This window comes from Suillus fuscotomentosus (assembly GCF_016647785.1).
Source record: "Suillus fuscotomentosus strain FC203 chromosome Unknown F5891scaffold_105, whole genome shotgun sequence".
In the NCBI taxonomy this organism is placed as follows: domain Eukaryota; kingdom Fungi; phylum Basidiomycota; class Agaricomycetes; order Boletales; family Suillaceae; genus Suillus; species Suillus fuscotomentosus.
In genome coordinates, this window is record NW_024539617.1 from 105,284 (window position 1) to 130,682 (window position 25,399).

The 25,399-nt window shown below is 48.2% G+C and overlaps 7 protein-coding genes across 7 annotated transcripts; 3 read left to right on the top strand and 4 right to left on the bottom strand.

Annotated features, from left to right (window-relative positions):
* Positions 1-537: 537 nt before the first annotated feature.
* F5891DRAFT_1067440 (uncharacterized protein) lies at positions 538-711 on the top strand (the record flags this gene model as incomplete). Its single annotated transcript, XM_041363152.1, has 1 exon — positions 538-711. A coding segment is annotated over exon 1 (155 nt), but the record flags the coding sequence as incomplete, so codon positions are not given.
* Positions 712-2,418: 1,707 nt separating this feature from the next.
* F5891DRAFT_963327 (uncharacterized protein) lies at positions 2,419-2,961 on the bottom strand (the record flags this gene model as incomplete). The annotated part of the gene is made up of 1 exon (XM_041375986.1): positions 2,419-2,961. A coding segment is annotated over one exon (543 nt), but the record flags the coding sequence as incomplete, so codon positions are not given.
* F5891DRAFT_49974 (uncharacterized protein) lies at positions 2,808-3,861 on the bottom strand. Its single transcript, XM_041372040.1, has one exon. The coding sequence runs from the start codon at positions 3,664-3,666 to the stop codon at positions 3,007-3,009; it is 660 nt and encodes a 219-aa protein (XP_041218817.1). The 5' UTR covers positions 3,667-3,861; the 3' UTR covers positions 2,808-3,006.
* F5891DRAFT_1166465 (inositol hexakisphosphate-domain-containing protein) lies at positions 3,853-10,247 on the bottom strand. The gene is made up of 33 exons (XM_041365429.1): positions 9,826-10,247; positions 9,580-9,771; positions 9,320-9,455; positions 9,231-9,265; positions 9,062-9,177; positions 8,985-8,992; positions 8,900-8,930; positions 8,606-8,851; positions 8,539-8,550; positions 8,383-8,482; positions 8,171-8,335; positions 7,937-8,066; positions 7,806-7,881; positions 7,722-7,741; positions 7,479-7,662; positions 7,401-7,429; positions 7,068-7,345; positions 6,920-7,010; positions 6,582-6,858; positions 6,372-6,528; positions 6,153-6,317; positions 5,984-6,103; positions 5,726-5,927; positions 5,560-5,670; positions 5,491-5,511; positions 5,361-5,436; positions 5,240-5,310; positions 4,971-5,193; positions 4,892-4,915; positions 4,581-4,842; positions 4,403-4,526; positions 4,273-4,350; positions 3,853-4,214 (listed from the first exon to the last, which is right to left on the bottom strand). The coding sequence occupies exons 1-33, from the start codon at positions 10,160-10,162 to the stop codon at positions 4,070-4,072; spliced, it is 4,242 nt and encodes a 1,413-aa protein (XP_041218818.1). The 5' UTR covers positions 10,163-10,247; the 3' UTR covers positions 3,853-4,069.
* An 891-nt stretch (positions 10,248-11,138) lies between these two features.
* On the top strand, positions 11,139-13,261 carry F5891DRAFT_963334 (cytochrome P450; the record flags this gene model as incomplete). The annotated part of the gene is made up of 12 exons (XM_041375988.1): positions 11,139-11,322; positions 11,371-11,500; positions 11,555-11,743; positions 11,804-11,955; positions 12,008-12,123; positions 12,175-12,292; positions 12,345-12,358; positions 12,413-12,599; positions 12,657-12,713; positions 12,763-12,787; positions 12,839-13,105; positions 13,171-13,261. 12 exons carry the CDS (start codon positions 11,139-11,141, stop codon positions 13,259-13,261), a joined length of 1,530 nt encoding a protein of 509 aa, XP_041218819.1.
* A 4,399-nt stretch (positions 13,262-17,660) lies between these two features.
* Positions 17,661-20,152, top strand: F5891DRAFT_1067476 (uncharacterized protein). The gene is made up of 5 exons (XM_041363153.1): positions 17,661-17,917; positions 17,976-18,150; positions 18,205-18,345; positions 18,396-19,470; positions 19,520-20,152. Exons 1-5 carry the CDS (start codon positions 17,818-17,820, stop codon positions 19,859-19,861), a joined length of 1,833 nt encoding a protein of 610 aa, XP_041218820.1. The 5' UTR covers positions 17,661-17,817; the 3' UTR covers positions 19,862-20,152.
* Positions 20,153-20,576: 424 nt separating this feature from the next.
* Positions 20,577-24,084, bottom strand: F5891DRAFT_50244 (YT521-B-like domain-containing protein). The gene is made up of 4 exons (XM_041372052.1): positions 23,991-24,084; positions 22,191-23,939; positions 21,987-22,132; positions 20,577-21,933 (listed from the first exon to the last, which is right to left on the bottom strand). Exons 2-4 carry the CDS (start codon positions 23,898-23,900, stop codon positions 21,054-21,056), a joined length of 2,736 nt encoding a protein of 911 aa, XP_041218821.1. The 5' UTR covers positions 23,901-23,939; positions 23,991-24,084; the 3' UTR covers positions 20,577-21,053.
* Positions 24,085-25,399: the final 1,315 nt, after the last annotated feature.

Consider the following 25,399-nt stretch of genomic DNA (forward strand, 5'->3'; position numbering starts at 1 on the left):
TGGTACTCGCATTGCATCTGGTTCAAGGGATAACACTGTGCGGGTGTGGGATGCGGTGACGAGACAGCCATTGGGTGAGCCCTTGCAGGGGCACACTGGAGCAGTTTCGTCAGTCTCATTCTCACCGGATGGTACTCGCATCGTGTCTGGTTCGGTGGATCACACTGTGCGGCTGTGGGATGTAGCGACCGGACGACCATTGAGTGGGCCCTTGGAGGGGCACACCGACACGGTTTTTTCAGTCTCGTTCTCACCTGATAGTACCCGCATCGCGTCTGGTTCTTGGGATAAGACCGTGCGGCTGTGGTATGCAATGAAAGTGCAACCATCCCCCGAGTCTAGAGAGTCAGATCCCTCCGCATTTCCGCTGCATCGAAGCACCGCACCTCACACTGAAGAGAGCTGTATCATGCCAACCAACATTTGTAACGATCGCCTCGTTTCCTTTTCTTCCAGCCTGGAACACGCTCTACCCAATCCCGCTGACTTGCTCGAACCCACCCTTCATCATAATTCTAACTCGACCCCTTTCTTGCTGCAGGCTGACGGATGGATGATGGGACCCAACCATCAGCTCCTTTTCTGGGTACCTCTCGCTGCCCGACATGCATTTTATACTCCTTGGACTTCATTGGTGATACCCAGAGGATTTCCTGAGCTTGATATGAGCCGCATGGCACATGGAACACGCTGGTCGAGTTGCCGAGATGCGTGAGCTCTTAGTCTTTACCATCCGTCTTAGCGGTTGCTGACACCAATCCTGCTAGCTCCACGTAACAATGATTTTATTGTTGCAATATCAACTGTACCATTTGATTATTTGATTCCTCATCAATTTTATACCTAGTACCGAGCCTGAATTTACTGTCATCCGACTGAAAGACGCGACGAAAAAAACAGACTGAACTCAGATATTACTGACCATCGGTAAGAGCACGCGCTGAAGCCTAATTTTATCAGAGATGTGTCTGTGCCCTTATTCATGCAGTTGAGTAGATGTCTCGGACTCAGGATGTTAGAGTGAATGCACGCATCAAAAAATTAAATACTTGTGGTACGAGTGCGAGGCGATCTCAATGCCACGAAATTCTACACTAGCATGATACACGATACGAATACGAGCATTTCCGAGTCACTACAGGCATGAATGTTCAACGTTTCACCCAGACAATAAGGCCGTACCTCAAACTCATAAGGTGGGCCCCAGGTAACATTTCTTGGTAAATACCACCGCTCGATGATGAAGTGGTTTATAAACTTGATACACACAGCAGGCTGATCGGGTTCAATCAAGACCGCGCGTCTCCGATATCACTGGACAGTGGACATAGATGACGAAGCGCCCTCCGCGATGCCATCAAGTCTAAAGCCAGGAACATATCCACTCCGCACCGAGGTGGAGTAGCCTCTGTTGTCCTTCTGCGGCTAGACGCAGCTGAAGATAGCTCAGAATATGATGATAGAGATATCTGGCGTCCGATTCCCGAAAGCTATTGTTTCCATAAGTTCCTGGTGAGATTGATCATGAGAACATACGCCGTCACGGTGCACGGGAACTGACATCATATCATTGTCAATCGAAGATTGTCTGCTGTTAGAAGGGAGATGATTGACGGAGATCAGTTCTAGGGTTGTTGGCAGAATGTGGCAGTGGCAATTCCCGAGCGGCAATTGCCGGCAGTACTACCTGCGGTGGTTGAAGTCGGCAGAACTAAGTCGATTGTAGTAGTACGATAACCTGGTATTTTTTCCTACCAACAAAATTTGACATACGTTTGAATGTATCTTGGCGTGCAAGTTGGCAATTATCATGCCTCCAAAGCCCAAGTTCAAGCGCTCAAGGGTCGTCCTGTCAAGGTCTATGTCTTCAATTATTACGGTAGAAACTTTTCCGCAAGCTGTTGGGATCACTGATCGGTATTTATTCGATACTACGGATTTGATGGACGATATAAACACATGATAAGAAAAATAAAGGGAATTCGTATATGCTGCAGCGAGCGTCTTAGTAAAAATTGATGGAGGAATAGATGTACCGAGAGCATGAGAGTTGACAATGATGATGATGGCGGAGTCCAGGGGCTAGTAGTCTGTGCATGAAACAATCAAAATGATCATATGGAACGCAGCAAATAAAAACCAAACGCAAGATGAAATTCACAACAAAAATAGAGTCAGGGTCATGCAGATATCGTAGACAAGTGTTAGAACGTGACCAACCACATAATGGCGAACCAAGGACCGTCCATTGCAGTCCATAAGTTGTCGCAGCAGGTCCATGTCGAGCCGGCAGCAGCCTTGTACTAGCATTCCACCCACACAAAATTTCCGGATGACATCTAGCAAATATCCAGCAACTCTGTCCTATTTTCGTATTTGTCCTTGTCTCCCCTCGTTTGCCTCGTCCCTGAGAAGCGCTCATCGCGGCCCGTATCCATATGCGGTTTGCGGGCCTGGAGATGCTCTACCAGCACCGATTGCGGGACTTGCCGACCGCCCATCGAGTGCATACCCCATGGCCGCCTGCGGACCTGGGGACGCACGACCTTGCACATCGTATCCCATCTGTGGACCCGGACTCCTGGTCCGGGCCATCCGCGTCATCTGAATGGTCTCTGTAGTATGGCCATCTGAGAAGCCGTCACCAAACGTGTTGGGTACGGGGCCACGATAGGGATCATAGTAGTCTGGCTGGCCGTAGGTCCCGGGGTCGTCGTGGTAGGGTTGGTTGGGGTTGAGGTGTGGGAGGGGAGGGACGGCATATGGGTCTGGTGAATTTACGTAGGTCTCAGGAAGTGAGTTGGCGGCTACGGAATGGGCGTATCCACCGGGACTGGGTGCGCGTGCGAGGTTCACCTCGGACTCATTTTCTGCGCCGAAACCTGACCGGCCCGTAGATTTAGTTGGCAACGCATGGACATCAGAGCCATGGGTGTTCAGTTCTGGCCACTTGATTGCTTCATCTAATGCGGTTGTGAAATCGTGAGGTCATGATAGATTTACAAGTCATAAATCAAAAAACGCACTGTCATCAAAGTCTGCGAAGCGTTTTCTGGTGAATTTCCAAATAAAGAATGAGATGATGCCAATAACTGCAACGCCACCCGCTACAGAAAGACCAACAATGGAGCCTGTGCCAAGGCCACTAGAGCTATCAGAGCTACTACTGCTAGTAGGAGAAGATTGTGTGCTCGACGAGCTCGGGTCGGACGTGGGTGTAATGACAACAGTGCTGTAAACTACCTCGCCAGCAGAATTGGTGCTAGTTTGCACCGAGGTGGTCAACGGAGGGGGAGCTGTGGTCGGGGTAGTGGCAATGGTCTGGGAAGGTAGTGTGGTGGTGGTCTGGGCGGTAGTGGAGGTTGGCGATGGCGTGGTCGTCGTTTGGGTCGGGGTAGTAGTAGGAGGTGTCGATGTAGTCGACGGCGTTGTCGTCGTTTGCGGAGCTGTAGTGGTAGGAGTTGTGGTGGGCGGCGTAGTTGTGGGGGTCGTACTTGTGGCTCCCACGAGAGGCACAGATATACTTTGTTGGCGTACATGAAGATTAGGCTTTCGCTCTTCAAGTAGCTGATGTGGAGCATGTGCAACTGAAAGCAAAAAACAAGACGCCACTACAAGGAGCAGCAGATATCGTGATGTCGCGCTCTTCATTGCGCTCTTCATCATGCGGGTTCAAGCGGACTGTCTATCGCGTGATACGAAAATTAATGAGCGGTCTCTATGATATTTTTCAAGGTTAGCACGTCGTAGGAGGTATCGTCGCCGCTGTTTGGGGCCGTGTCGTACGAAGAGGGAATTAACGACGACACAGGTAAATGTGAATGAAAGGAAAGCCTTTGGTAAAAAGCGGGCGGCAACCTAATTGATGGAACGACCGGTGGCAGTGGTCACTCTCGTTGTGACATCACCGTAACAGTGTAACATCTCACATCAATAGCTGCGCAGCAAGGTATACATAGAGACGGAACAAAGCCTGTGCGCAATGCGACATGCCCTAAGTAACCCCTCGTCGTTGTCGTCATCATCGCCATCGTCATCGTCATCGTCATCACGGAGTAAGCACCCATCCTTAGTCCAATGACCTCCTCCCCAGCAGTTTCGCAATCTCTCTATGTTCTCGAAGCCAATCCGAAAACCCTCTTGTCTCTCTTCCCTGCATCTCCCGTAGTTCAATGAGATAGTTAGCAAACACGATCAGTGTTCCATAGCGATATCTACGTGTAGTGGGCGCGCATCACGTAGCTGTGTGGACAACACATGGAAACAACTCACAGGTAATTCACCGCAACGTCCATCAGCTTCCGTTGTTTCACGCTTCCCTTTTCCAGAGCCTCTACCTTGACTTTGTAGCTATGCTTCCCATCAGCGCCAGAACAAAGCATGATACAGCTCTTTCACTTACTCGTATATCGACTTGCGAAGATTTTGCACATCTTGCATAAGATCAATGGCACGGTCCGTCAGGCGCTTTGCGATTTTGCCGTGAGACAAGACGCCGACAAGTTGCAATATAGTCTTGTACTCCCCTGTCACAACATATTGTTAAACATGCAATACTCGGGCTCGACTGCCAATCAGACCTTGCCGGTAAGCCTGTTCCTCCGAGGGACCATCAATGGAGTCATATTCAACACTGTCCGGGTCTTCCTGTCCGTCAATGTAGTTTTCTTCGCCCTGCCAATTCATCGTCGTTGATATCAAGCAGGCTGTGACCATCCCCGTGGTTGTACGACCACGGCCCATCTGACAATTGAATATGAAGTCATCCGCCTCTGGGTATCCAGACCGGACACGTTCCAGTAACTGTGACAGAGCATCAGGCAACGGCGCTTGTTCGTCGGTCTGTAAATCTCCATGAGCGCTTGTTTCATACAAAACCCTGGTTCCTCACAATAGCAACACGGCCATAATTGATCTGCCAGGTAGAGTCAGCAACGGCAGACCTAGAAACTCAAGAATGTCGCGCTGACCTTGAATCCCTCCCTAGCCATAAGATTGAAAACATCCCTTGGGGTCATAATATCAGCCTCTTCCACCGTCTCCCATATGGGTATGATAGAGAACACGCCAGGCCGCTCCTCAAGTTCATCATGCAGAAGGATACGTCCATCACCCATTCTGACCTCACGTATAACGTCCTTCTTTAAACGTTCCTCCATAGCCTCCACCATGGCTGTTGTGACCCCAGTTGCTCTGCGCGGTATCAGCCTGTTATCCCATGTGGCTCATAAGCACTCACTCTACGTTTTCAAGCGGTTTGTCCACGATCCGCAGAACATGGGGCTGGCCCGCGATATAGATGACCGGTTCCTATGTCGTTTCAGCCATGATGAAGCGAATATCGGCATTTCTAGCCTCACCTCTCGCAGGGATGTCCAGTACACCATACTGTGACCTTGTGGATCAGCATCAACACGTGCTAGCGCTCGCCGTAAACTAAAGACATGCCACGATGAGAGTTCGTTGCTAACCATCGCACTACAAACCTACCCTTGAACTGTAGGCATTCCGCTGTAGAACAGTCAGACAACGTCTAGTATCATTCCTTGGAGAACACACCTGCCGCACAACATCTTCTCATCAGCCGGATCTACAGGAGAAGATGCCCGAGAAGAACCAAGCTTCAACGTCAGTGGCACGCGACGGAAATTAGGAGAGCCTTCGATCCTCCTATACGAGAAGACCGATTCAGTTCACGCTTCATTGAAATTGTGGAAAAACACACTCAGGGAGCGACATCTTTTGCAAGTTGGAGAAGAAATCGCTCTTGAGAATGGTAGATGCAGAGAGAATGCTGCCAGATCGGTTTACTACCACTTGCTTGACTTCGTCTGGACGAGCTACACTCTCATTGACATCCGCACGCTCGAGTGGCTTGAGGGCGCGCAAACCTTCCGCAATGAGTTCCTTCTCGAACGTTTTGATGACTATGCCATAATGAGAAGTGAAACGCTTTAGTAAGGTACAAGAATGATCTCCTTGCCTGGGCGATTCTCAATGAAACTTTTGAATGTTTCAAATGACTGCATCGTATCTGGCTCAGTAGATCGCAGATACGCCTGAAACAGAATGAGTTCAAAGTAGCGCTGTAAATTGTGCATCCCTTGGTCTGTTCAACACTAGGATAAAAAAAGGGAAAGCATTGTCTTTACCTTTTGAAGCATGGATGCGCTTTTGCTTCTCATCAGTCGCTTTCTCAGCCAAATCACGTTCGTCTTCGATGGAGTCTCTGAGATTCATCACGATCGCACATCGATCAATGACCTCGTCAACAGTGTTCTTAACTGCAGGACCTTTCCGGACGATTCGAAGGAGATCTATATCACAATCTCAGTGGCATACCTCAACAGAAAAGACTAATATTAACGTACTATTGATGACTTGATATGAATGGCGCTTATTTGCAGGCTCATCGTGAAACATATCAGAAGTCATCGACATCGACATCGAACGAGCCTCTGTCCGAGATGACCACTGAGAGAGCGCCCGGCTGTCATTCAACCATTGTTGAATGAGGACAATCAACACCTGTGTGGCAAGAACATCAATAATAACAGTCCTTCGTTTCCACCTGTACTCACGGAAGTTAAAGTGCTCCTTCCTCGCCCAAGCTGGCAATTGACGACCATAACCGTACTGGAAGAGTCTGTACGAAGAACAAGGTCCATGAGCTCACTTATGTCTGCGAAATCGGGAGGACGCTCGGATGTGATTGGGATCCGAACATATTGGAGATCCAACCCATATCTAGATTTACGGGATACCATGATGTCCTTGAGCACTGCGACGCTTGAGGATTGTACTTCTTCCCATATGGGAATCACAGATCCATCTGAGGTCTCTGTGTGAAGAAGCAATCTTCATTGTATTTTCGGGTATGTGAATTATAATTTGGAACTGCAGGTAAACAAAGACGCACCTTCCCTCAAATGCTTCAAGCTCTGCAAGGACATCATCTTTCAGGCGCTCTTCTAAGACTTCCAGTCGCGATGCAGAAATCCCTCCATAATCTGTAATAGTTCAATCTTTCAGGAACAGTATCAAAGTTTAAACCTAAACGCGCAAACCTTTCATGTTCCGGAGGGAGAAACGTTCGCGCCTTAAACAGTATGGCGCGCCGTTGACATAAACAATGGGCTCTTCTCTCAATGTCACCCACACAACTTTGTTTGCGTCAGGGTGTGCCACTTTGACACGATGCACCACCTCATCGACTGCGGACTCAGTTGGTTGGCCGCTCGCATATATGTTAGTCCCGGGTATGTTACGAAAGTTGATAGCCCCGCGGACTGAGTCTGAAACACGATGAGACTCTGAAAGCCACTGGTCTGACTTGAGAAGCGTGCTGTTTGACGGACATAAGAAGTCAAACACGTTGCAAACGCATGGTGCTGACGTACCTGTCTCGCAAAATGATTCCACTCCGATTCTGCAGCAATTAATAAGGCCAAGTGGTACGTGTTATTCAAAGAGCGAACCTTGACAACGTGGTCGCTATACTCATCGCCGAGCAGCTGACCTCCGGCGATCTCCACATCATTCTTCTGTCCAGCCACTAGAGATTTATCTTCTGTTCCTGATCTTGACAAGAGAGAGAGGTCGTTGACGGGCGCAAAAATATTGAGCCTCGAGCCGTAAATCTTGCGGAGAAACATGACTTGACTGTAAACATGTAGGTCGCCATTGAATGTTTAGTCACTGATATGCTCGGGACGACTTACTTCCAAATTTCTGTTCTCGCCTAACGATTAAGATGTTACCACGGCGATTGGAGGATATTTCATCAATCATAGAGAATAACGTACCTTCAGCCAATCCGAAAATGTTATCTCAAAGTCCTTGACAGAATCAACATAGCTCGCAAAGGTGATCATGAAGAAACTATTGGGAATTTGGTAACAGGTATCAAATGATATAGTCACAACAAACCACGTACTATTTCTCCAGCGCTCTCCGAGCCTTGGATAAGAGATCTTCTCGTTTGCTTTCGTCACTATCGGCCGTTGTGAGTGAATACTTGACCCTGTATGTGAGGATGTCTTCTCGGAGATTATTTACATGATCACCTAAGGAATCGAGACATGGTTAGCAGCCAATTCCCGATACATAACAATGTTAATTGAAAGCATGAGATCTAAGACACTAGAATGAAGCATGACAGTGCACCTACATGCATCTATTACACGGTCGACCAGTCTTTTAGCCTGTAAGCCGTGATCTAAACACCCAAGTAGACTTAGTATCACTCCATAGTTGCCTTGGTGTGCTTTGCGCAAATTCTCCAAGAGTGTGGGTTGCGCCATCAGCAAGGCAATCACAGACTGAGAATGGAGATCTGCGAGAGATAAATTGATTTCGAGATAAGGCCGCGGCGATACGTACGTCGCTGTAATACATATGTCAATCTTAGAAGTGACTTGTTTTGGTCCTGTTGTGCACTGGCATTTTCCAGCGCTTGAGCTAGCTTGATATCAGTGGCTGCCTGAGAAAATATCAAGTTCATCTCGAACGTAACCGAATAACGTACGGGTGCCATACCTGATTTGTAGGCTGATCGAAATGTGTCAAGCCTTGGATTTGTACTAAGAAAAGCTTGCGAACTTACCGTACTGATGCCCGGGCTGCCGTTACCCGTCTTATAGGACCCGCTACCTAAATTGCTCAAGAAAGATGACCTACTCGGGTATGGATCTTCTAAACCCCTAGCGAGCAGCATTTTCCTCCTGACAATCACGGCGGCAACCATGGCGAATGTAGTTCGGACGGCACCCATACCGCAAGAAAATACAAGGGCACTTCGTACTGGATCTGTGTTTGTGATAACACGTAGGTACGCATCTAAGTAGTTGTCCTGGGTGATGTAAGCGGTAAACCATACTTAGAAATATGACGTGCTCACTTCAATGGGACGGTCGGGGGATATGGGGATACTTAAGTAATAGATCAATGGTGTAACCTGGGCGCCAAGACGATAAACAACATACCGATGATACTACGATGAAGAGAGTATAGTGTGAAACCTGGAATCAGGAGAATGGACGAGATACAGACGAAAGCGTACCTCTACATTCCATCCATCTGCACGCATTTCGTCCCAGAGTTCTCGTGATGTTCTTACGTTGACATTGTCAACATGAGTCCAGGTAGGTAAAACAGCGCCGTCCCCGCTCTCGGCAGCTGTAACAGATGGCGTTCAACATCCGATGGAAGAAAAATCTTGTATTACTCACGCAGTTCATTGTGGGTCAATATCAGGCCTCCATACCTGGTCAAACAGAATTAGTGCCGTCACCAACAAGCGATATCGGATGAGCATCACTTTGTTGATTCCTGTAAGATGTCATTTTTCAAACGTTCTTCTATGGCTTCCAGATTTTCAGCGCGATCGGATAATGATAAGGTTCTTCTTGGTTCAGCGGAATCGCGCAATACGAAGGGTCGTCCTGATATATACACTAGAAGAAAGGCAGGAGAGGCAGAAAAACAAATGCGTCGCCGAGAATCATAAATAGGATGCAAGGGATGTGATATATTAAGCTGCGTCATGATAATGATCTGAAGATTGCGAGGAAAACATACCGATCGGTTCCTCCCGCGTAGAAAACCAAACGACATGAGACGGACTGGCAGTACCAGGACGACAGCGCAAGATGGAAAGAATAGCTCGTAGGCCCTGTGTGCGAGGCTGAGCAACTCCGAAGACGTTTGTGTTGCGTGATGCCCTGAAGTTGGGAGCACCATGGACATTCAAATCGAGATCAAGAGCTCGGCCTATTAAACTCGCTATGAACTGACTTCACAGCAGCCAATGATAATCAAGCGAACCAGACGGGTAATAATCGGTTTTCAAGATGAAGCCTCTGGACAACACGCTTCCTGTTCTCGTTTTGACAACGGATGGTTCTGCTCGCTTCAGATTGGCCATGAGATCAACAGGTACGACGGCTTGTTTTTCTGTCATCGATATTGCCGATTCGCTAGCAACGCGAGATGTTCTGAGAGCTTTGACATCTCTAGATGCTAACTGGAGAGCCGACCGATCCACCAAAGGTACTGATGCTGGACGTTCGGTCGCATCGTCTAGTGATATCTTCGGAAGCTGGTTGATATGCATAGTGCTTACTTCGAATGGGACAAAGCAGGGAGCTTGGTTGTCTATCATACGATGTAACCAGAGCTACTAGTAGCTGGCTGAAACGCCTCGAATCGAAGGTCCACGGTGCCACAAGAGCAATCACACGACTCACATGAGGACCAGTCATGTCGGTCCACGTGAAGCGTGAGAACCCCAACGCCAGTGGCTAAAATGAACGACCGTGAGGCAGACTAGCTAGTGGCGGCTCGTTGAGCCATTTCCGCGCAATCTCAGCCGACGCTTTCCAAGTTTCCCTTTTCTTTCTATCTACCTTTCGACGACTTTGCGATAACACGAAACTTCAGTGCTACCTAATGGGAACTTCAGTGATAGAGTTCAGTTGGAGGGCCAACTAAGATCGGAAACGAATCTTGCAGGTTTCATTACTCAATTCGTAACAGCTCGGTTTCGTATTATTACTCGGCGTGGACCGAATGTGTCGTATCCCTGTGATATCAGCCACTCATTCAGCCAGTGATAGCATCGGGGGCTTGTTCAATGTCAAGTTTCCGAGTCCGCACCGCCCTTTCGCCACACACATCTACTTTGCCATAATTTCGGTTTTCATCTGCTATTTGCGTTTAAGTTGGTCATCGTGAGTAGTAGTTCGTCCCTTTGATGAAGTGTCAAGCCAAGGCTCAGGCAGCTGACAGCAGAATCACTGCAGGGACTCGCAGGGATGTCTCGTGGGAGACAGGCATTATTGTCGCTGACGTTAATACAAGCATGTATAATCGTATACATTGCATGCTGCGCCAACAGGAAATACACAGATCGGGAAAATTCTTTGTGAAACCTGACCTAACCTTTCCTTCATCCGTTGCTGCGAGTGCAGGCCGTCATGATAGGATTTGGGCACTTGGCTTGTCTGTCTCAGAAAGGCATGTTATTAATATGATTTTGGCGGCAATTTTTTTCTAGACTCGATTAGGATGCTTCGAAGGTATTAAAGCTACTCTTGAGGCGTGGATCTTTACCATCGCTTGAGATGTCCTCCTCTCTCATGACCTTTCAGGTTTTTTTTGCCATCATATGCCTTTTTCTAGCCGTTCACCGAGTTCGACGAAAGAGTTCATCCAAACTCTCCTTTCCCCCAGGCCCCAAGGGCTTGCCGGTGCTAGGTAACCTGCTCGACCTCAACGGCAGTCAGCCATGGATCAGTTTCACTCAGTGGGCATCGACACGCGGTAGAGTCCATCAATTTTCCAAGAAACAAATATCCTTACTTTTTTAAGGGGACGTCATCTACTGCAAGCTGTTTGGACGGCAAATTATTGTTCTACAATCGCAGGAAGTTGCCAAAGCACTGTTGGAAAATCGCTCCAGTATTTATTCCGATAGGCCACCAGTCCATAGCACAAAGGCGTAAGGAAACCAACATCCAACATGCTATATATTCATATCTGACACTTTTCATAGAACCGGTTCTGAGTTTAACAGTGCCCAGTTAAGATATTCTGATGAATGGAGATTGCATCGACGAATTTTCCATCAATCATTCCGACCCGAGGCGGCAAAAGATTACTTGCCTATTCAACTTCGCAAAGCCCGTCAGCTGTTGCAGGGCATCATAGAAGCCCCCGAGCACTACCAGCGCCAAATTGAACTGTAAGTGATATCTTATCTTGTCCTTCGGCAAGCTTAATGATAAAAACGTGGTGATCCCAGTTTCGCCTCTTCCGTGATCATGTCTGCCGTATACGATTACGAGGCGAAGCCGAATGACGACCCGCTTGTACTTGCCGCTGAAAAGGCGATCAAGGTATTTGTAGAGCTGGCAAGCCCCCAGACTTCAGCCATCCTGGAGTCATTTCCGTTTCGTAAGTTTTTATCAGTCTACGTCTCCAGAAAGTTATCTCTGACTTAACGTAGTGCTGAGACTGCCTTCTTGGTTTCCCGGCGCGAGTTTCAAAAGACTCGCTATCCAATCACAAAGGAATGCTACCGCCATGATTAATATTCCGTTTCACTATGCACGAGAACGTGCAGTAAGCATTCATGTCCTGAACAAGAATTAATCATATCAACTTAAGACGTAGATGACTGCAACTTCGAATCAGTGTATGATCTCGGAGTCTTTGAAGCGGTTAGAAACGCATGGTAATGCGGACGAATTCGAGCTTGCGCTGAAGTCGTCTTCTGCTACAGCATTCATTGGTATGACACGGTTTATCTCCTGAGTGACGCTACTAATACATGTCGTATATAGCTGGAGTTGAAACGGTCGGTGCTGCTTATCAACATCAACGTGCTTCCCACGAACTGACGGATAATCAGACTGCGTCAACGCTCACTATCTTTGTTCTTGCAATGATGCTCTATCCAGATGCACAGAAACGTGCACAAGAGGAGATTGAGGCAGTTGTAGGTGACCAACTCCCTACATTTGAAGACCGGCCTTCGTTGCCGTATGTAGAAGCAGTCTTGCGCGAGACGCTTAGATGGCATCCAGTGTTCCCTCTTGGTGGGTCGATCTCCTGCATCGTATGTTAGGACCTTACATTTACATGTGACAAATTAGGTTTACCGCATTACACGACGGACAGCGATGTGCACAATGACTATTACATCCCCAAAGGTCTGGTTTTTTCTATATAGCATCACTTTCATTGCTAACCACCACGTAGGTGCAATTGTTATGGCAAATATCTGGTGCGTCACAGTACTTGCTGGCCTTGAGTTGCGTTAAGGCAACTGCTACAGGGCCATGTCAAAGGACGAAATAAAATACCCGAATCCTGATGAATTCAAACCAGAGAGGTTTTTCATGGCTGATGGACAATTGAATGACGACACTGTCGATTTTCCTTTCGGCTTCGGGCGCCGAGTATGTGTTGGAAAGTACTTCGCTGATGCTTCCTTGTGGATTTCCATAGTATCTCTGCTAGCAACATTCCGTTTCATGAGACCATTGGACAATGAAGGGAAAGAAGTAGACCCTGTCTTCCAATGGTCCACCGGACTCATTTCGTAAGTATCTTGTTCCATGCTATCATCCAAGCGAGTACCGTGAACTAATCGTTGAGATAAACCAGACACCCCAAATCTCTTCCTTGCCGTGTCGTTCCCCGATACCCGGACATGACTGCACGCAAGCTTGCAGACGTAATAGACGTCAGCGCATGAAGCGAGTTGCTCGGTCAGTTGTACAATTACATCTCAAGGGAGGGCAACATAATTTTTGTACATGATTATGCGCGATAAGTTCAAGTTGAATTTGAAATTAATTCCGATTATGCACACTAGAACAAGGATTGTATGCGGGCGGTATCGGGATGTGGGAGAAACAAGCGAGTATGAGTCAATGTCCTTATCATGCTTCGGGCACGTTGTTCTGTGCAGGTCGGCTACTTCGACATTGCACGTTCCCTCGCATATGGAAGAGCTTACTAATGCTATAATGTGTTGTTGTTGATCGTTGTTGATCCATCTTTCTCGCTAATTCGGATCCACGATCTGAGTCGCTTTACATACTTGTGCAAGTGTTCCTTCCTCGATCGTCTTGCACAAGCGATGTACATGATGATCAGGTCAATTCGCGGCCTCGAGCGGATACATTTAGTAAGATGTTTGCGAGTTTCAACCTCTAGTCGGAATATCATATATTCCAGCTGGATGTGGAACTCGCTAACATCTTAGAGCTAGTTCGGTAACCCAAGGTAAAGTAAATTTGCCAACTTCAAGGATGATGTAAGGCCGGCACAGTAGGTGCCGATAGCTGAGTTTCAACCTTATGATATCAATATTAGTAGGACTTGTTATCCATCGCGCTCATTGCTTTAGGGATAGATTATGGATACCATTGACCCCTTGCTCCAACAACTCGCTCAAGCCCAGGCTGTTCAGCCGCCAGCTGCAGGCCGTCGGCAGAATCATATGCGAATCCTACGTCACATTGCACTACTCGTCAGTGTCCTTCTGACTGCTACGCACTCATTGCTTCAGGACTCTGTACCTGAGGCATACCACACATCGGCCCTCTCAGGTGAAGAATGGGTCATGGAACTCATCACTGGTCACCCGGATCGTATGCGATGCGAACTTGGCATGCATGCAGATGTCTTTCACGCGCTCATAGCCGAACTTCGTGTTTTGGGTTATGCTAGCTCACGCCACGTTTCGCTCGAAGAGCAACTTGCCATCTTTCTATATACGTGCGTTACAGGGCTAACGATCCGTCATGTCGGGGAGCGTTTTCAACGGTCAAACGACACCATCTCAAAGTAAGTTTGTTTTTAATGTTATTTATGATGAGCTCACAAATAATTCCAGGTATTTCCGGAAGATCTTGTTTATCTTTGCGTCCCCCCCGTTCTACACAACATACGTATGTTCTCCCAACGACACCGATGACATCTCCAGCAACATCCGTAACAATCCAAAATTCTGGCCTTACTTCAAGGACGCTATCGGTGCGATCGACGGCAGCCACATCCATGCTCGCCCCTCATCATCTGATCGCCCCTCGTATCGTAATCGCAAAGGTTTTATTTCTCAAAACTGTCTATTCGCCTGCACCTTCAACCTCAAATTCTCCTACGCTCTCACTGGCTGGGAGGGATCCGCCACAGACGCACGCCTCTATGACGAGGCTCGTTCAGGCAGTTTGTATATCCCTCCCGGCAAATATTTCTTAGCGGATGCGGGATTCCCTTTGTGTGACGAGCTCTTAGTCCCCTACCGCAGTGTCCGTTATCATTTGGCTGAATGGGGACGTGCTAATCTTAGGTATGTTTTATTTATTTTATATTTTAGGTTTTTTAATAACTATTCTATGTTTGCAGACCAACAACCAAAGAAGAGCTCTTCAATCTGCGACACTCATCCGCTCGAAATGTGATTGAGCGGATCTTTGGCGTGTTAAAACGCCGTTTTCGTATTCTGTTGCTCTCACCTGAATATCCTATGACCATCCAGGCACGTATACCTGCTGCGCTATGCGCGATTCACAATTTCATATCGACTCACAACCCTGACGACAACGTGCTCCCGGACGACGACAATGAACACTTCGATTACGACAACCCGGAGCACCAAGGGATCCCCGATGATGAGGAGGAGTTTGACGGAGCGGGAGGCATGAAGGAAGTGCGCAATCGTATTGCGCGCTGCATGTGGGAAGATTATCAGACTGTTTTGCAGCAGCGGGGCCTGCTAGATGACTCCTTTGAAGATTCTGACAATGATATGTAGCACTGTAGCACGACTCTCATGTATCCGCCGCCATCAAAGCACAAGATGTTTGCATTACCATGCTTCAACTACTGCATTATCATCATATGTTGTGTCAATAGCGCATTTTACATGAGTATACTAACTACCAGGCGCAGGAAGTTGAAGTCCCAACCGCTGGGCTGTGGAAAGAATAAAAGCACGGCGCATCTCCTTGTCAGCAGTCTGTGTGTATATGTCAGTAGCTGCAGGGTCCATAGAAAAAACCTGTTGTATTATAAGCCGCTCTGCGAACGGCAACTCTGCATCCTCAACCTGCAACATCTGCATGGCCCTCGAGCGCTGGTCCATTACCCGATCCTCAGGATAGACCATGCGCTCAGCAATTACATCTGTCAAGCGATTGACAGAGCTCTGGAATCCCATCACGGCTACAGCTGTGGTGGCCTTCGATATCTTGGTGTCCAACGTGTTAGTGTTCTTGGTGGAACCGCCCTGAGTCTGTGCATGGCCTCCTGATCCACGGCCTGATGCGCGGCCTGATACTGTCTTCGCTCTTTTGATAGAGCTCGACTCGGAGGGAGGCGGCATTTGCATTTGAGAAACTGAGGTAGATGCAGATGAGGCGGTCAGCTCCATGTCGGTGTGAGAACGTTTGCCAGGAGGAGGCATGAAGGACGGAGAAGCAGGAGGAGGCATGAAGGACGGAGAAGTAGGAGGAGGCATGAAGGATGGAGAAGCAGGTGTAGAAGTGAGGGCAGCTGCTGCAGGGGCGGTGCTAGGACCAGCAACACCAGCACTAGATGTGGCAATAATGGGACCAATCATGGTATTGTGTTCACCTGCGGGTACGCTAGGACTGGAGCTTGAGCTTAAGGGAGGGGGGAGAGCTATATTGGGTTGGTACCCTGTGCGCCCTCGGGCGCCACTGCCTCGTGGTATTATGCCGTCCATTTGCTCGTAGTGTCTCCATCCCGATGCACGAAAAGGGCGCATGACTGAATTTCCCTATTATCAAACAGTGAGACGCATGAAATAGCATTAGTGAACTTGACGTACCTTCTTGGAAACATATTCATTCCATACTGAGGTTGAAGCCTCACCCTCGACATTTGCCCCTCTAATATTGTCCCAGTGGACACCAGACTGCTGGCGATACTTCTGAATAGCATTGAAAGTCTGCTTTAACTACACAATCTATTATCAAGTCTATAAATAAATTATATATTGATAGGACTTACTGACGCCCATTTTGTCTTACACATTGCCCCACTCTTCGCTGGACCATGCTCCAGGTACTCAGCAATAGCCTCTGCAGCGCCATTGTACGTCACATCTTTGAAGTTGCCAGCATCACCGATCTTGTCCCGATTGTTGGATAGGTAGAGGAGAAACTGATCAACCTCTGTGTCGGTCCAAACAGCCCTCTCTGTAGTAGTATGAGATGACTCCTGAGCCATGGAGAGGATGTGGACTTGAGCTGATAACACTATCGATATGACACTAGCCCAGATGTTGTTCCGATTGCATAGATCTTGAGTCGTATGCTGGGGTGTGTGATAGCTAGACATGGGATCAAAGGAAGTTCAAGCTCCGATGTCGGTCTCCAAACCGGAAGCTACTGTGCCGACCTTACATCATCCTTGAAGTTGGCAAATTTACTTTACCTTGGGTTACCGAACTAGCTCTTACGATGATCAGAGTGTCCAGTCGAATTCATCAAGTTCCCTGGTCAAGATGAAGTTCGTGTTCTGACTTGCCAACCATTCGGCGCGAACTTGAGGATCTTTTTGACGTACTACGGTAATTAAGCGATGGCTTGATGCCGTTATCTGATCTGTTGATGGATAATCATGATAGGCTTCGTCATATCCGAGTCATTGCCACAAGCCTCCCATGTCCCCAATTACTCGGCAAACCGTCTACGAGTGTCGTATGTAGTCCAAAACCTGGAAAATGACATTCCCGTTTCACCATATATCTATCAGGTTTTCATCCACGAAATTTGCCTCTATTGTCCTTGGGAGGTAAGTACTATTGAAACTTTAAGCTTGCTTGTCTTTCTCGTAATCCATCAATAGTCCATTACTAAATTGTCAATAGGATAACCAGGGCTTAGAGGCAACAATTGGACAAAGCCTCGAGAATGGCATACATTACATGTTCCGCAATTTCCAGGCTGCTCACATACCTCTACATACGGCCGTCTGAGGATGGGCTCGCTCGCGAACAGTGCAAGAAAATGTTTCCAGTCGCAACCGAGTCCTTCCCACCAATCAAAGCAGTCAACGTAAAAATGATTCCGGTCCGGGCGCTACTAACCTGTAAGTATTAGCTTGATTTCGTCGCCTAGCAGCGATGCAACTTGGGATTTCCAAGCGATTCTAAACGTCATATTGTGACGCATTGTATACACCTAAAATATGCCAAGACCTCACTGGCAGTCTAAGGCTTAAGCGCAACCAAATCTGCCGCTTTGCATTTATCCATTAGGATGGCTAGCGAGTACGATGTCTATAAAGACCCGACGTAGCAGAGTCTTCCCTCATTGCTCCCCGTTCCACGCCATGAAGGATTCACTCGTTTTCGCGTACTATTGCTCTGGACATGGTACGCATTCAACGTCGTCTAGTAGTGTCATAAGATCCCTCACTTCTTCTTTCTATAGGCTATGGCCATGCGACACGCGTATCCGCGTTTGCTCGCCACCTCCTTAACCTGGATTCTCGGACGACAATACACATAATATCGTCTGCTCCAAAACATGTTTTCAATGACAGCATTAGTCTCGGGGTCCTATATCGCTTCGCCGAGATTGACCCAGTCGTTGTACAGCCTGTGGCGTGAGTGTGTACCGACCTACAATTGACTCATTTCATTAACCGCTAGATCATTAGATACCGGGTCGACCGTCACAAGAGTGTTGAAGCTCTCAGGTCCTTTTTAGCACGCAAAGAATCTCTTCTGGAGCAAGAGCGACAGTGGCTCTTCGACGTACAGGCTGACTGTGTTCTTAGCGATGCTGCCTTCCTTGGATGGTGAGTTCAGAATCCATCGTGGTAGATCCTTGTGCTTATCAGTTGTCTAGTCTTGCCGCAAATGCCACGGGGTTGCCTTCTATCCTCATTTCAAATTTTACATTCGACTCTGTGTACAGCTTCCTTTCAACGAAATTCGTGGACCAAGTCGATACACCTCTAGGAGATGAACTTTTGATTGATAACCACAATTCGGACCATCCGATCCCAGACGGAGAGCTTAAGCCCTTGGTTCAACAAATATATAATGGTTACCGCTGCGCGGACCTTCTTGTTCGACTTCCTGGATGTATACCTATTCCATCGTTCTCAACCTCCCCGTCGTTACCGGCGCCACCCTGGACTGACCAGGGCAGCAACACGCTATTAGATGAGATTGTATCTCATCTTGTTCAGAAACCCGATACACACCTACTCCATCCTTCGATACCTTTCGCCGACTTGCACCCTAAGAAACCGCTTGCACGTAGCATCATCCAAGCTCCTCTTCTCGTTCGTGGTATTAGCAAAGGACCAGACACAGTTTACTCGCCTATTGGTCGATCCCGATTTCTTTCGTCGCTTGGTGTCCCTGAACATCTACACAATCCAGATGAGACGAAGATTCTTATCGTTTCATTTGGCGGACAGGTCTTCCAGAGGCCCACTTCCAGTCGCAGCAGCAGCACGGGTAACTCAAGTCCAGGATACAGAACACCTCCTACGGGGCTACAGCAGATCACTGATAGCCCACAAATGTCAAAGATCCCTCTTTGCAGCGATGCTCTCAGCAAAACGGACACATCACACTGCTGTCACAGCGCCCCTCCTGTCATCAAGCCTGAGCGTAGCCCTACGTTTGACAAGTTATGCGCGATGTTAACCAAAACAGAATCTTGTTTGAAGAATGACGTCACCCGCTCATATTTCGATACCTCCGTTTCGGACATAATGCTTGACCATGCCGTAAATGACTTCGATGCACGGCTGTTACCGGACTCGTCTTGGATCGCGATTGTATGTGGAGTGTCAAAATGGGGGCAGGAAGGGGCAGACGAAAATCCTCCCGACAGGTTTTTTGTCGCTCCGAAGTACGTCTACATGCCCGATCTGACAGCTGTCGCAGACGTTCTGCTCGGAAAACTGGTGCGTTGTGTCATATCTATAGTTTTCTTAGCTAACGGCCTTCTTACAGGGATATGGAACAGTTTCGGAATGCGTCGATTCTTGCACGCCTTTCGTTTATGTCTCACGTCCACTTTTCGTGGAAGAGCATGGCCTGAAGCTCCTGCTCGCACAAGAGGGAGTCGGAATCGAACTCCCCCGAGTCGCTTATGAGGCTGGCGACTGGGCTTCTGCTGTGGAGGAGGCATGGTCGCTGGGCCGCAATGCGAAAGCGGAAATGCGTAGGAAAGGTATGTTAGGTGTTGAAATGAATAAGCGAGAAGAAGAAGGCACGTTACTTGCGGGACAAGTGACGGATTGGGTCAGGGCATGGCACGATTCGATAACGCAGAGGACGGTGTCTGAGGTCTGATGTCTGTCACGATAGATTGTTAGAGGCGACCTTTGTCTACATTATTACATACTATACGTTAGTACATACCGCACGCTCAGGGCTGCGCTTGCATAATACATCAATTGAAGTCAAGTGAGAGTCGTACGAGTATCACTCACATCATGCGCTGTTTGGAGCTACGATGAGTACGGAGACCCTGATTTTGAGTTCCGACTGACTGGGCGTTGGATTTATCTCCAACTGGAACGCCTTCTATCAAAGTTGTCAAAGTTGTTCGAGTACGTACTGCTACAATCTCTTTAACCAAAAAAGCAGCTGTCATGACTGTAAAACCGAGGTGTGCGTCTGTAAAGGACTGTCGTACTGGTTCCGAGTCGCACTCGGTACGTATACAGCCATTAAGGATCATCATAGGCTGACTACGGGTTGTTGTTTGCTGATCTGAGCCTGTTAAGACCCGACACGGAGGAAGAAATTTCCTGGCAGCTAGTCGGGATTCGACGTGATGATCGAAGCTTACTACTATTTGTTAAGCCTGACGGTCATGGTTCCACCCAGACTCTCTATCCATTACTGGTAGTGGGCGTCGAAGAGAGCCCACAGAGGAGTCCAAATACAACCAAGGACTGTTTTTCAAGCTAGTAGCCCAAAAAATCGTCGGAGGAATAGCGCTTGGTTGCATTTGTTCTCTCGGCTCTCTTACGATGGACAGAGTCTGGGTTCTACCGTGTTGTACGCGTTCTGTTCACCATTTCAGATCCTGGGCAACCCAGCTAGTAGCACAGTCAGCTGTGATCGCATGACCGAAGAGGACAAGTAAAATTTTCAAAAGCGGTGATTTGTCACAGTTTGTCACCAAGTTAATCTTGTCGACCGTTTTCTTTCCCATTGGCAAGGTCTGGCTACCCACAAGACCGGCTTTGCATATCAGATATGCGTAACTTCGGGATATAGTGATCAGAAAGTATCATTACGGACATGCACTAGACCAAGAATAACAAACCACATGTCCCAATCCCAAGTAAGTATACCTAAACTAAAAAAGGCCATTCTTGTTGCGTGAAGATCGAAGTATATCTTGTAGTCGTAAAATATCTGAAGAGTCAAGTGAATGAGTCAAACGAATGATGTATGTCTATGTATGATTCATATGATTAGTGCCTGCTGTAGTTTCACATTGTCCTTGAGACCATGTAAAGCGTGCTGATCATTAAGATTGCCCACAGTTTCCTGAATTTACCGTTGCCGGTGGGAGTGTCGACGTGGGCTTGGCTGCACGTTGATCCACCGCAGCGGGCGACTTGCTTGTCTCCATTACCACCGGAGCAGCCGCGAGCGTTCGCCACTGCTCCAAAAGTTGTTGACCCACCCCTGGCTCAACCTCCGTACCATCCCGGGAGACTTTGATCTCCCGGTCCTGGTTCCAAGGATTTCGAAGGTGCCGAGTGGAATAGAAAGGAAGACGCTCAGTACAGAGCCATTCCACCTTGAACGGCTGCCCCCAAGCCTGTTGTTCGTCGTTCCCAGCGTTCTCTGCCATCGATGGCATCACATCATCTCTCTGTTGTTCTTCCCCAGTGTTGCCATCATCGCTACCTATGCTATTATTCTCTTCCTCCACAGATTGTAAGGCAGATATCACCGACTTAGTGCCATCCGTGCTCTCCTGGTTCCGTAACGCCCGGACTGGTGCATTCTTGTCGAGCACAATTTCGGGAGTCACATTTACAAAATCCCTGGATATTAATCCAGTGGCTGTCATGGCCTTCCTGCTTTCACGGAGGTTCAACTTCTTAGCTGAAGACTCTTCCCGTGGTGGGCAAGGCCCGAGTGCAGCTGGTGCAGATGATCGATGAGGCTCCATAGGAGAAGGTTTGCTACTCAGACTTCCTCCAGAATGTGGAGTGAAAGGCATTGGCGATTCCTCGACGAGACGATTTTCTGATGGCGTGAAGAAAGAATGATCGGTGGCAACATGTGGGCTAGGACTGCCAGGCTCGCGCCGAGACGAGGACACAGAGGTTGCCGAGGGATCTGCATGCGAAGCCCACGAAACTCTGTGTTCGCCCTTCAATATTCGGCCAGCCATGCTTGTGTGTCAAAAAATCAGTACTGTGAAAAACAAACATGGAACTGTACATACTGTGCATATCCATAGAATTCCCCACTCTTATTCACGCTAAATATCAGGATAACATCGCTGCTAGTGCGGTAAGCCTGGTCAAGAATCGCCTCATTATGCTTCTGAGTTGCCCATAATCCGTTTTTAACACTCAAGTCTAGGTCGAACTACAAGGTCAAAGCATCAAAAATAAATCAGACTTGGTCATCCTCTAGAAAAACGAACCTGTGTTAAAGACTTGAGGATAAAAAAGCGTTTTGGAAAATGCCGGGACAAAAAACTGGAGTTCGTCGACGCATAGGAGCTATTTGATTGAGCCTTGACACTGTCTCCGGGTTGCGAACCTTGGTGAGCTCTGGCAGCTTCCTCATCCATCGACTGTGGCGCAGCCACAGCTAGTGGATTCCCTGATTCACTCGATAAGCTCGAACGGCGACCGGTAGATGATGACCGATCGTCTTCACTTGGAGTGACCTGGTTATCCATTTGTCCCTGTTGAGATTGCTCACGGATATAGCGAGTGTGCATGCCCACTCCCCTTTGCCCACCTACCCCAGCACGCAGATCATCCTCTTTGCGACGTACTCGACAAACAAGTCGTGGACCCCGCCGTTCATGTGGATGAAGGTGCTGCCCATTGAACTGCACGATTGCGCGCCGTAAGTGCTCTTCCGTGTTGAAGTTGACAAATGCGCAGTTTGACCGGGAGATTAAGAAAATCGATGAAATACCATTGTCTTCAGACTCAAACGAGTCATCGTCCACAGGAGGGCGTTTCAGGAACCTCCAGAGTTCGTCGTGGGTGGTCCCACCTGGAACATTCCCTATCCACATCACCCATTCTGATTTGTGGGAGGGGGGGTTGGGATGATGGGGTCGACGTACAGCGGGACGTTCAGAATGAGAACAAGACGGAGAATTAACTTTCGGTGGTCTTGAGGGTGAAGCATGACCTTCGGTGCGAGCAAATATTTTGGGAGAATTTGATGCCGATAATGATGAGGGAGCTGTTAATGCAACCTGAGGTAGGTGCCTTACAGGCAGAACCGCCGATGAAGCAGTCGACTGTACAGGTGAAGTAGGGCTACCACGAATGGAGACTTGAGAAAAATGTGTCTCCAAATCGGACGAAGGAGAGTCCTGCGAGGGAGGGAAGTTTATTTGGTACTGAGGCTGATAATGCATGGGGATTCCCTCGTTAAATCCAGGCGGGACAGGCGAATGGTAATGCCACTGATATGGATTTGGCTGATATGCGTGGTTGTAACGGTAAGGAGTGTATGGACTGGGATAGCGCACAGGCTGGTATTGTAGTGAACCAGAGGCGCCTGGAGGAGGCTGCTGCACAGGTAACGGAGAGTGAGTTGTGGGACTACTTGCGGTGGAATGCATTCCAGAATTACTGCCCAACGTATATGGAAGCCCGCCCGTGTGATATGGTGAGCGCGCCTGCATCATGGATCCGAATCCCGGTAGATTTTGTTGATATGGACCAGACTCCAGAGGAAAGTGCGGTGCATATCCACGAGCGTGTGTATATGGATAGGTTGGTGGGTGAGCCGTTGGAAATGGAGGTGGCTGCTGGGATAATGTATATCCCGGATAGTTATTCGGCTGGAATGATGATGGGGGGTAGTGTCGCAGCAAACTTCCTATGGATGACGATGGTGATACGTTGCCTCCTTGCGAAACGTTTGCGTGAGGAATATTGTCAACACGCGTCCCGGACGTATCCTGTGTAGCTTGAGTTTGTGTCTGGACTCCACTAGAGCTCGAAGGGTGGAACTGGACATGACCAGCGTGAATGGACGCCAGCGGTGGATGGCGTGATGTGCTGGGAGGGGGATGTACCTGATTTTGTGAGCGTTGCCGCTGTGGAGGCATCCGCATGCGTTTGGCGCTATCTAGAATATTGTCGGTACCCGTGGAAGCCATATAGCACGTTACGACGATATTGATAAATAGAAGAAGTAGCTATGAAGCCCCTTGAATTATGACATTTGCAGCGCAAAGGATGCTACTCACAGGGGATTAAAGTTCGTGTTTCTGCTTTATGGGATATGTTGCGGTATGAACCGTTCGACCGATGACACGGGAATTGATACAGGCACCTTGCTGTCCTTAAGAACTTTTGGATTCATGTCACGATCTGGAAGAGCGCATGCCGTGAGAACATGATGTCATACGAAACTCAGCCTTCTCTCCTGTAGGAGTTCTGACGTCGAGACCCATGAGATTGGCGGGACTCCGTTGAGCACTGCCTCTATTTTTGCTAATACGCATAGCCGGTCCACACAGCCCTCTGCTCCTCTTATTACGAATCAGATAGGCCAAGGGTATTTGACACTCACTCGATTTCAAATTTCCCCATCTGTTTAAGGCCGAAGTGGCTCGATGATCCAACACTTTGAAGTGGGACGGTCAATGTATAAGTCATAGGCATCACCCATCCAAGATGACGGGAAGGGATGGATTCAATCGTTCTAGCCCGCGGGCCGTGCCGTGCCGCCTCACTCCATTCAGGACGACACATGGATTGCAGCAGCTTTTCGGAGCTGCTTCTGTACCGCTCACTGTTCAACGAGGGCATGATGGACGTCGGCAGTCCTGCAGGAACAAGAAGGCAACACGGCACCTATCAGTAGGCCACAATAGTAGTATTACTGTACACAGTACTTACTTGCCACAACAGCTTGCTCCTCGAAAATGATGAGTAGGCTGCTTGATTGAACCTTTGACAATAATCCTAGTATTCATGGAGTGCTCCACGGTGGAGGTAGTACTGTCTAATTATTCGATACGTACTACATACGTACTCACTTGCGATATTTGTTCAAAATTAATATTCAACATCCGGGGGCCCTTGAACTCGTACCACCACAATGGTCGGTTTTTCCCACGCTCTCAAGCGGGCAAGGTTGAGCTCACAACGCTCAACAGTCCACTAGACTGGCCTCCCCACCACAATCTATAGCCTCCCCTACGAACACACAAAAGAAAACGACTGAATAACATCCCAAACCAAGTCAACCCAAACGCAAAATTAAAAACGAACACACCGCGCTGAACGCCTGACCCGACAACAAACACCATAAACGCTACTCTATATAAGACAAACGAGAACACGACCCAATAAAACATCGCTAAGGATTGATAAGAGCCACACCCCACTGCCAAGAACCAATATACACGTCAAACTCCCCACCTAGAGCCTGAACACGAACCAAAAAGAACACTGACCGACGTAAATCTAACCCACTCTAACCATTATAGCCCACAATACACCCTCCTAACTGACTACGAAATGAATATGCTCCCACAGAACCCACAACACCCCCTAAACACATGGCCCACACACGTACAAAAGACAGCACCTCGCTATCTACACGCAACCCGCCAGAATCGAACCACACCGGAAAATATACACGAAAACA